General features: G+C 34.4%; 1 protein-coding gene across 1 annotated transcript in view; it reads left to right on the forward strand.

Moving 5' to 3' along the window:
- The first annotated feature begins 1,020 nt into the window (after positions 1 to 1,020).
- The window catches only part of LOC138710486 (uncharacterized), a 157,018-nt gene continuing 145,408 nt past the window's right edge, over positions 1,021 to 12,630 (forward strand). The window contains exon 1 of the mRNA XM_069841415.1: positions 1,021 to 1,178. Coding sequence (XP_069697516.1) covers positions 1,115 to 1,178 — 64 coding nt within the window. The 5' untranslated portion in view covers positions 1,021 to 1,114. The remainder of the gene's footprint in view (positions 1,179 to 12,630) is intronic.

The raw sequence follows: 12,630 nt of genomic DNA on the forward strand, positions 1-12,630 counted from the left end.
TTTACTTTTGCTTATCGTAGGCATTATTATAGAATAGTTTTTATTTATAGTCCAGGTTTATTGCATCTTCTATTTATAGATTTACGTTTATTTTATTTTATTTCATTTACGTTTATTTTATTTTATTTCATGTAATTGTAATTATTATATATTATATATCACTACCACCGGGTGTATACCCAATTGTAGTGTTAATAAATAAATACATACAATACATCTGTTCTCAAATGGTTATGTCGGACAAAATAAAAATCATGCAGTCATTCGTCTGTCTATGGACCTTGTTGATGGAGGTATTCTATCTAATATAACCTATAGATTTCCAGAAAGAGGATATTGCTTCTTCCCCTGTGACAGGAACTTTGGGATTTTTAAACGGAAGATGAAGGAAGTCGATCGAATGTACACAATAACAAAGTCCCTCTGCAAGGAAATATGACAGCGTTGAAACGAAATATGTCATTGACTTAGGCCTCTTCGGTTTCACGAGTCATCGCCTGCCACTAGACTGCTAGAAGTCATGTAAGGAGTGGTGTGACATTTTCTGTTTCAACACCGAACGATGGGTCATGGAATGAAATACCATAAACATAAAAAAAAAAACAAAATGGCCAAATTTTGGCTTATTCTGTTTCAGCAATCACCGATTCAATTATGAGTGGGTTAGGATAGTTCGCGTCACTGATGTGTTGTGTGTAATTTTCTAAAAATTCAAACCTAAATGTCTCATATTATGAGCATTTGAAGCAAAAATGTCAATTTGTCCCATTTTCAGTTTACTTTTCTAAAATATCCCACAACATCCGCCATGTCCCACGAGTTGGTAACACTGAATTGACTGAACACTGAACAGCCCCGAAGAACTGGGCGCATTGGACAGCCCTCGATTAGACTTCGATTGCGCAATCAACTGTTGACTGTTTGAAATAACAACTGCATCATTCGCAAAGTTCATAATCAAGAAGGGTCACTGATAAGATCCTTCGGGGAATCACCAGCTTCTTGGCAGATTACTCATTGCGCACTTAACAACGCTCGTTCACTGTTCGTTCTTCTTTCTAGACACTTTCGATAGCAGTTCATCATCACTCATCGAGCCTACACAAGCTGAGAGATGTGGGAGATGCGGTACATAGGAGTGCTGCTTGTATTCACGATTGCTTTCACTTCCAACGCAGGTAAGCACGGCTCCGCTGTACTGAAGTATAGAGTCTTGGAGAATAAAATTGTAAGCTGGGTAAAGCACACGTAGGTAGCAGTTATTTCCATGAAGTTAGTATAGTACAGAGAGCATGTATAGCTGCGCAGAAGGCTACTGAGGGTTATAAACATCGAAACACGGACGAGTCACGTGACTTTGTGACGAACGCAACCGATTCCTGTTGACTGACATAGGCGCGTAAAGATTTTTCATAACAGGAAATACTTTGATTTTGTTTCTACCTAGCACAATAAATACAAATATTGCGATTATACTGAAGTTCACTGATTGTCTAAACTCCTGCTATTTGTCCGAGAATATATTATTATTATTATTATTATTATTATTATTATTATTATTATTATTGGTGAATTTTTATTACTGTACTGCCAGTATAGGAAATTAAAAACAAACACTGAAAATACCTGAGTTTTGTAGTGTGGAGTAGTAGAAACTCGATGTGATCACTGGGAGAGCTGTGGTCCCAGCCAACCCGCCCTAAATAGGTTCCTTACTTATATAGGAAAATCGTCGTACTTGAAGGAAGAAGGCGGCCATATTCCATCGCTGTGACGTTATTTGAGGTAGAGTGGGAGAATGATTGCAGTGTCGTCAACTGTGGTAACCATCTTACACACCTAACCTAACCTAACTTAACCTAACCTTACGTGCTACACATCTATTGTAACATTCCTAATTTTTATTACTGTACTGCCAGTATAGGAAATTAAAAACAAACACTGAAAATACCTGAGTTTTGTAGTGTGGAGTAGTAGAAACTCGATGTGATCACTGGGAGAGCTGTGGTCCCAGCCAACCCGCCCTAAATAGGTTCCTTACTTATATAGGAAAATCGTCGTACTTGAAGGAAGAAGGCGGCCATATTCCATCGCTGTGACGTTATTTGAGGTAGAGTGGGAGAATGATTGCAGTGTCGTCAACTGTGGTAACCATCTTACACACCTAACCTAACCTAACTTAACCTAACCTTACGTGCTACACACCTATTGTAACATTCCTAACGTTTAGCATACCTGTTGTAACATTCCTCACAGTTTCATTTCGTTTGCCGATATTGGCATCCCTGCTACGCATATAGCCTGAAACTCAAGAGTCATCTAGTGGAAGTAACGTGAAACTGCGACTCTGTTAATTACGTTTACGAAGTTGTTTCTATGTTACTGCAAGAATTATTGTGTCATTGTAGTGATAATTGCATTTATATTGTACAATCAAAATTGAACTGTGTCGCGGCTGTGATAAAAGTGTTCTAAATTGATTTCCAGCGCCACAATCCCAGTGATAAACGTGTGAATATTCGTTAGGAGTCCGTTGGAAGTGGCAGTAGAGTAGTAAAATTGACCTTATTATTAATTAAATTTATGGTATAATACCACTGGTCTGCTTGCTTCCCGGTTTAATTCACTTTAAGATTTGTATTCTAAGTTTTTCATGTCGCTGCATTATTACTCGTAATATGCTAACAGTTCATCATAATATTAGTCTTTGTGTAAAATAATGCTTTGAAGAATTAATGGAGAGGAGAACGTGGCCGGATGTATCATTACAAGGACAGGAACAAATTGAACAGTTATGTATGTTTAATAATAATAATAATAATAATAATAATAATGAATATAGGATTCGCCTAGAATCAAACTGCACTTTATCCAAAAATATGATTCTTCAGAAAATACGAAAAACTGGTGCAGTTTCACTCCAAACGAGCAGTTTATCTCATTCACTGCAAAGTTCTGCACTGAAACATGTCCTAAACCCATATTTCATATCATCATCATCATCATCATCATCATCTTCTTCTTCTTCTTCTTCTTCTTCTTCTTCTTATCGTGTCCATATTTCATAATTTGGAGAAAGTGGAGTTTCATTCTAGGCGACTCATATAGGCCTACATTACAATGAAACTAGTTAACCGTGGTCTTATAACTACTTCTTAGGCCTACTCTTAATACCTTGTTAAATGAAAACTATTTTTCATTACCCTACTTAGGAATTATTGTAACGCGATGGGACTTATACACAATTATGTAGGCCTAATATTTTATTTCTAATCTATAGCAATGCAATTGCGTGATTTGATCTCTATTATTTTATTTGAATATCCATTTTCTTGAACCCTATTTTACCCGAAAGTACATTAGGGTTATGGTTATAGCCTGAGTTTATATTATTATTATAATGAGAATTCATTTGACGTGGGTAACCCAGTCTTGCTACTTAAAATTAACACTTATATCTACTACAATAATTTGAATTATTTACAAGTTCTTAAATTAATTACATATAAAATTACATTGACGTGGGTAACCCAGTATTGCTACTTAAAATTAACACTTATATATACTACAATAATTTGAATTATTTACAAGTTCTTAAATATATTACATATAGACTTACATTGACGTGGGTAACCCAGTCTTGCTACTTACAATTAACAATTATATATACTACAATAATTTGAATTATTTACAAGTTCTTAAATATATTACATATAAAATTACAAAACTCTTTATAGCAGCACGTTTTTGTGAACAAATTGAATAGTGGTTTGTCATATATATTACAAAAATGTAAATGTCCGACCACAATAAATCTTTTGTTTTCGAACACTGGACAATGAAACAAAAGGTGATCCACAGTCTGCTCTTCCTCACAGATACATAAATAGCCATTATCCTTATGCAATTTAAATCGTTCTAGGTAAGCCCCAAATTTCCCATGACCCGATAAAAATTGTGTTAATATAAAATCTGGTATAATTTGGTTTCTATTTAAGCGGGTGTCGACGCTAGGAAAGAAGATTTTTCTCGTAACTGAACCCTTTGTACTGCATAGCCACTGATTGTTCCACCTATTTATTATGTGCTCATTTATTATTTTTTTTTTTGCATATGAATAAGGACATAGACTATAGCTCAAATTTAAGTTCGAAACTGCAGCACTCTTTGCCAGTTCATCAGCCCTTTCATTTCCTGCTGTTCCACTGTGTCCTCGTACCCATGAGAAATAAATGTGTTTGCCGCAATGTATTACATTTCTTCTAATTTTCACTGCCAGAGGATTTAAGTTAAACTTATTATCTATAGATTTGAGGGCTGTTTGTGAATCACTGTAGATGCAACAATTGTAATTATTAAGTTTAGTCCATATCAGTGCCTCATTAATAGCTAATAATTCAGCTTGCACAATGGAGCATCTAGATGAAAGTTTGTTCCTCTGTGTGTACGCTTCTTGGCCGTTGCAATATGCAACAAAAGCACATCCAACCTGATCAGTAGCACCTTCTTTAGATATTTTTGATCCCTCTGTAAAGATCTGTACATTGTGGTTGCTCATGCATCTGGTGTATTTGACGAAGTCGTGAAAATAAGCTGGGTGTCCGGATGTTAAGAAATGGGCCGGTTTCTCAACCCCAATCTTTAAAAGTGTATCCTCATATGTGTGCTCCTTTCGAAGTAATGTAAGTTCTGCTATTAATGACCTTTAATATTTACTAAAATAAATCCCAGATAATTAGTGTTGTACACACATACAGAAAGAATGTGCGCACAGAACCTCTTTTGCGATGCTCGTGAAGTATCGTACGGAGAGGAGCATTAATGAGATCCGATCGATTCTCTCCCACGGTCAATTTTTATTTTTTTTTTATTGGGTTACTTAGGACGCTGTCAACATCTCAGGTTATTTAGCGTCTGAATGAAATGAAGGTAATAATGCCGGTGAAATGAATTAGGAGTCCAGCATCGAAAGTTACCCAGCATTTGCTCGCTATTGTTGGGTTGAGGGTAAACCCCTGGAAAAAATCTCAACCAGGTAACTTTCCCCGACCGGGATTCGAACCCGAGCCACCTGGTTTCACGGCCAGACGCTCTGACCGTTACGCACAGGTGTGGGCTGTCAATTTTTATTCCTGTTTCCCTTAATTGTAAGTATGTCGATTCCCTCCTCACCAAACAGGAGCTTCTACATTTAAACACACCTATACCCTCCCATAAAACGTCTTTTTTTCCATTACAGATCTGTGGTACAAGCCGTCAGGGTTAATTGCATAGCTATTCACACTTTTCCAAACGTCACTAGGCTCAGTGTTGCCAACAGTTGTTCATGTAATCTCGCTAGATGGCTTTCGAAAACCCGCGATTTTCTAACAAATATCTCTAGATTTTAATGTGTACTTATTATTTAATAATAATAATAATAATAATAATAATAATAATAATAATAATAATAATAATAATAATAATAATAATATACCCTAATAATAATAATAATAATAATAATAATAGTAACAGTAATAGTAATACTGGTCAAGGTAGAGCATCCACCCGCCAATGTAACGAATATTGCACACTTTTATTATTCCCAGTGTGACGCTATAAAGCAATTTTGAACATTTTTATCACAGTCAAAACATATTTCAATTCTTATTGCACTATATATTATGTTACCGTTAAAACCCGAAATTCGACAAAACCAGTTTCAACTAGTAAAAACTAGCTTTAAAATGTAGAGAGAGAGAGAGAGAGAGAGAAAGAGAGAGGGAGGGAGGGACGGAGGGAGGGACGGAGAGAGAGAGGGAGAGGGAGAGAGAGAGGGAGGGAGAAAGGGAGGGAGGGGGAGAGAGAGAGGGAGGGGGAGAGAGAGAGGGAGGGAGAGAGAGAGAGAGAATTTTCGTAAGATCTAGAATCAATGACTGGTTAGGTTTGGTTTTTTTAGGCTTCTTACCAAACAAAAACCTAAAGAAACCAAAGCTAACCTGTCATAGATTCTAGATCTTACCAAAACTCGCTTTCTATCTATCTGCATTTGCTTAAGGGGAGGTTGTAAGCCCTATCCTCGCCGTGTTAAATTTAGCAGCTTTAGGTACATTTATCTCAGAAACTATTCAATCTACATCTATGAACATTTGCACACCTGTAGTTGTGATCTTCCTTAACCTACCGACTTTTTCTTAATTTATTAGTTCAGCTAAAAACCAAAAAATGTTAATTTTGATCCAAATCAGCTTACAACTTCCCCTTAAACTAGTTTTTACTAGTTGAAATTGGTTTTGACGGATTTCAGGTTTTAACGATAACATATATATGGAATTATCACTACATTAACACATCCATTATTTCACAAAACACACACTGAACGAATTAAATGTAATTATGAAATCCGCCAATAATGCTAATATGAATTTCATTTCAGAAACTTTAGAAATTAAAAACCGCTAGTATTCCCGCTACGCGGGATAATATAATTTTACCCGCGAGACGGTTATCCAAAAAAATTAGATTTAGCGGGAAAACCGCTGAATTGGCAACACTGACTAGGCTATCAATATTGGTGTCGTTTCCATCTCGGCCAAGCATGTTGGAGAAAAATACAGAGTTTAGGACTGAGATCTATAATACAAAGACTGTAACTCGGATATTGCTAAATATCTAAGGCACATGTTTGGACTAACATATTTGGACCCCACTGTCGTCGGAGATTCTTTCGTTGATAGTTTCATTTCGCAGATGCCCATTGTGATACAGTAAGAGCATTCTGTGACTATCTAACAGACAATTACATAGGTGACGATGCCTTTTTCCCACCACTTAATTCTACGTACTGAAAAAAAATGTCATTGCTGTTCGAAATACGAACGCAGTTTCTTTTACTTTTCACACTGCAACATTTTCGTATTTTTTATGTTTTATACAAAATACAGGCAGACACAAAAATAAAAATAAATTTCACCGTTATCAACCCTGCTCTGACTACAAAAACTTAAAAAAAAATTCAGTTATTTAATGAATAAAAGTCGAGAATTAGATAGCAGAAAGATCAATACACAGTATTGCAATGCCATGTCCTAAAAGGCCCTTCCCAGTGTTTTCATGTAGAAGAAACAAAAAATTGTTTTTAATAACTTTTAGACAAGCTTAGAATATAATTCATTAATTGCCATGACTGACAGGGAAAAGATAACCCTAGTGTACAAATACATAGTAATAGTTTTTAAACACCACAAGACTATTTCCTATAGGCTTAATATGATTTGGCTATTTAGTTTATACCCTTGACAGTCCGATGTGTAAATTGTGACGGAAAATTGTGTGCATGGTTAAGGAATATACGCTGTGGAGGGAATCAGACTACACTAAATATGAATAACGAAGAACTGGAAGGAAAAAGGGCTGTACCCTTTATGGGGAGAGAATCAGAACCTCACTTTTTGGAGGAAATCGGCATTACCTGGGTCTGTTATAGTTTGGCGGGGACTGATACGGCCTATTTCCGGATCACGATAAATGCTCCGCACTGTACGTACGAATATATTGTTATGAACGTAACGAAATCTGTTCTTCTTTACCATCACAACATTTTATTTTGCATTTTCAAGTCGTATAATGTAAAAAAAACTAGTTGAATAAATATATTGTTTAATTTTCAATCAATGACTTATAGTATAATATTTAAGGATTTATTCCTTTATATTACATTTAATGTTTTTATGAACGTTTTCATCTCTCAGCGACATTATCAGAAAAACTTTATGAAAGGCAATATTTTAACCTCAAATTTGTTAATACATGTACAGTAGTGGCAAAAAAACCGGACCGAACCTTGTAGCTGATTTCAGAGCCTTGTTCACAGTGACAGCACGATAGATTGGTAACTAAGACTTTTGTGCTTCGAATCCTGCCTGGGAAGGAAACTATTTTTTTGTTCCTTATTCAAATTTATTCCCATTACTTTTCGATTGCAGCGATATTTTACTACTTAATTAATTTATTATTCCCAGAACATGAATTTTACCAGCTTATTTTCTAATGGCTTTCGAAATGGGCTACGTGAGCAGTCGAAACTACAAAAATTTCAATAGATTACTCGCTATCTTGTGAAAGCGGGCGTGGCATGCGCAGTGGCTCATTTCGGGGACTTTCGTCGGTCCGGTTTTTTTTGCCACTGCTGTACATCAAGCATCGTATATTGCCTATTCATAAAGTTTTATCTGATGATGTTGCAGGGCGACGAAAACATTCATAAAAACATTAAATGTAATATAAAGGAATACATCCTTAAATATATTATGCTATAAGTCATTGACTGAAAAATAAACAATATATTTATTCAACTAGATCTCTTTAAGACTTATCTGAAAAAAACCTCTCAAAATGAATTGCAAAATTATACAAGCCAGTCCGGCAAAATTAGGCCTATATAAACAATATCTTAACCTCAAAATAAAATTACACACCACTAAGGCCAACATCTGGTTTAACCAAAAACGTCTAGAACAAAAAATAATACCGAAATATGCCAAAATCAAAATAAAAATAAATCATTCACAGCCAAACTGAAACCAAACCAGAATTAAACTGGGTAAAAAAAGGAAGTGAAATTCTTATTCAAGAAAAAAGATCACATCTATACAAGATTATACGAAACCCACCTTTCAGCCAGTAAAATTTTAGGAATTACCTGGCTTATTGTAGACACTCTGATTAATAATAAAATCAAGAGATTAATGGAAAATAAATACAAAACCTTACAAAACAAATTAACTAATTTATAAAATAGCAAAAAGAATCCACATCAAATAATAACACAAAAGAAGACCAAATGAAATTAATAAATTTATCCACCACTTAATTCTCAGATGAAGAAATTCAGATCCTCAATTTAGGATATAAAAACAACATTCCCCAAACTAATCTCAATCACATAATAAATTAATATAATAATTGAAACCGAAACCTTAATACAAAACAGTTCACATGAAAATAAAGATTATCTGAGATATAATGCATCCAAAATAATTAACGAATATAAGACCAATCCCAAATCCAAAATTTTGATACAAAATGATAAAAACAGAAAAGAAATTTAACAAAACTAAATAAAAAATTACAACAAAACAATTTAATATACATAAAAGCAAACAAGAATAACACAATAGTGATAATGACAAAAGAACAATACAATGAAAAAACTATAGCCTCGTCGCTCTTATTTCTGGCAGCCAATCACGTTGCAGGTCGACTACATTTAAACGTGTGCGTCTTGTGATTCGCTGATGATGACGTTATGCATTTCCTAAGGCTCGATAAATACTTAATATAATCGCCCGCCATTTTGGCTCTTTCATTGGCATTCGCAGGAAGCACACGAGGACGTTATTTATCGCTCAACTATTTCCTGAATTACAGCGCATTTGATTTATTACCATAGGCACTACGACATGATAATGTAACGGTGTGGCAAATAGATTCATCTGGTAGCTCGGCAACGAAGGAACAAATATGGCGAACGATATCACCTACCTAGACTTTATAGAGCCTTCATTTCCTAAGACGTAAGCAAAGAGGAGGAGTCACGCAGGGAATAATAGCGTTGCGACTATAATGAATTTCTTATTAAAAATAAAATTGATGAAATAAAACATGATCCAACTGATATCTATCAAAAACAAATTACAACAGCATTAAAACTAGTACCACATATTATACCTGAATCCGAAAAAAACAAATGTATAAACAAAAATCTATCAATTTCGACTTTAAAAGCACTACCAGAAACTCATAAAACTCAATGAGACCAATAATTAATAACATGAGCGCTCCTCATTACAAAATCAGTAATTTCTTAAAAAATGGTTACAACAAACTCTCAAACTAAGCAATAAATATACAACAAAAACACAAAAACCCCAATAAATGAATTTAAGAATATTCAAATTAATAATCAAATAAAATTATTATCATTGGACATTGAACATTTATACACAAACATTCCTATTCACGAAACTATAGATATCATTAAAAAAATTTAACCGAACTCAAAACACCACATTCTACAATAGAACAAATATCAAACTAACAACACTCAATACATCGCAAAATTACTTCACCTTTAATCAAAGAGTTTACAAACAAAACAATGGCTAAGCTGTGTAACCCTTTATCTGGTATTTTGACAGAAATATTCTTACAAAATATTGAAGAAAAACACATTCAAAACATAAATGAAAAACGCAGTATAATATATTATTGCAGATATGTAGATAACGCTATCATATTATACAATAGTAAAACAAATAGCGATTCAGCGATTCCATTATAAATGCTTTCGATCAAATACGTAATAACTTAAAATTCACGGCTGAGTTAGAATCAGATAATTCAATACCTTTCTTGGATAATAAAATAATAAAACAAAAACATAAATTATTCTTTGATATTATACAGAAAATCCAGCTATACCAACCATAGCATACCAGCCACTTCTGGACACTCTCAATCTAAAAAATTAACTACGTTTAATTACTTGATAAATAGAATCTTACAAATCCCCTTATCCAAAAAAGGAATATGAAAAAGAAATACAAAACATACTAAGAATTGCACAAGAAAACGGATACAATAGAACAATAATAAAAAACTAATCTCTAAAAAAGAAGAAGCACATAAAATCGAGAGTATCACAACATTAACTAAATCAAAATAAGAATAAATCAAATATGGTCCTCACTAACATACAACAAAATAATTTCAAATAAACTCGCTAATTTTTTCAAAAAGAAAACCTAAAAATAGCACATAAAATAAATAATAAAATTAACAATAACCATGTACATAATTTTGACAAAATCAACAAAAAAGGCGTATAAGCCTACATGTTACAATGCAAAACTTGCAAAATCAAATACATAGGACAAACTAAACGGAACTTCCTATAGGACTTTAAATTTAACAGAACCAAATCAAAATACGCCACCCATCTTACCCAAAGCGGACATGAACTAGGCTCACAAAAAGATACTCTAAAAATTATCAAAACCTACAGTGACAATGAATACATAAATGCCGCTGAGGAATTTTATGTCTTTAAATAGGCCTACTGCAATAAAGACAAACTTTTAATTACTGAAAACCTACCAAACTTACAAAACACACTGTACAACACGTAACCACTCAATGTATCAATGAGCCTAGCCAAAGAACAAAATCCCTCCATCATCGTAACACAAGTCTCTTTTCAGCTCGCATTCTATCAACACACGCACGCACACAAACTGACCAGCTGTAAGTATTACATAAGATAAACGAATTAATATACAAATGTTATTTAAAATATGTCTATTTCCCAAAATATATTTTCTATTCTCATTTAGATAAGTACTACTTCACATTTCATATTACACCACTAGACAATAAATATCGAATATTAGTATTCCCATACTACATTACATTGACTCTCTACTTCAACTAATCTTTACGATCCTTTCCAGGCAATAGTGAATTCCATCTCAGACACTCAAGCTATATCAGCACACAAAATCGTCCGTACATTAATGTAAGTTATTAATACGTTCTCATATTAAGGTGAATGTTACTTATGTCCCGCCCACTATAGGAGACTGCCAACATAGAAAACAAAAAAATCACACTCAATTGCTTTCACCTTCATCTTGACGGGATAATAAAAGCCTAACCTAACCTAACCTAACCTAACCTAACCTAACCTAACCGCGTCGGTGTCTATTCCCAAATCGGCGGAAGTCTCTCAACGCTCGTTTACCCAATATTCGTTCAGTGGGCGGTGGATACTCTACATTGACCCATATTAATTACCATAGTCAATTCAATACTAAGTCTTAAATTTGTTCACACAACATCATATTAAATAATCTATAACTCCATATTGCTGTAATTATCCAACATGTTTTACTTTTATTTATTAATGATTAAACATTTACAGCATTATATAATATCAATCGCATTATATATATCAATATATTTTCTTTCTAGATACCACCAAATCGTACTCTACAGTAAGGCCCGAAAGTCTTGTCATCGCCCTTATTTGTATGTTGATGTGCATCCATTTTGAACATGTCATAGCAGATGTGTGACAATGGTTGATACTTTACGTTCCAGCTTGTTTAGTGATCCAGAACATCAGTATGGGAACCATCATTGTCGCGGCACAAGATAATGCGGCGCTATGTCCTGTGTGAAATTTTCCGCAGAAAAGGCGGTGTTATTTCCCTGAATCCCTCCCGAACAGCTTGCTTCAAATCTTCATTTGTCTGGTATCGATGTTTCGAGACATGCTGCTTAATTCCCGTAGGGAAATCAGATCGCCTTTGCTGCAGAAAATTTCACACAGGACATGGCGCCGCATTATCTTGTGCCGCGACAATGATGGTGCCCTTACTGATGTTTTGCATGACTAAACAAGCTGAAACTTAAAGTATCAACCATTGTCACACATCTGCTATGACATGTTCAAAATGGATGCACATCAACATACAAACAAGGAGGGAGGTGACAAGACTTTCGGACCTTACTATACAATACTCATACATCATAGTGTTCAAATATTTCTCTACATAACAATGTAAGTTTATTTACATGCAATTATAGCAT

This window comes from Periplaneta americana, chromosome 12, assembly GCF_040183065.1.
Source record: "Periplaneta americana isolate PAMFEO1 chromosome 12, P.americana_PAMFEO1_priV1, whole genome shotgun sequence".
Classification (NCBI taxonomy): Eukaryota; Metazoa; Arthropoda; class Insecta; order Blattodea; family Blattidae; genus Periplaneta; species Periplaneta americana.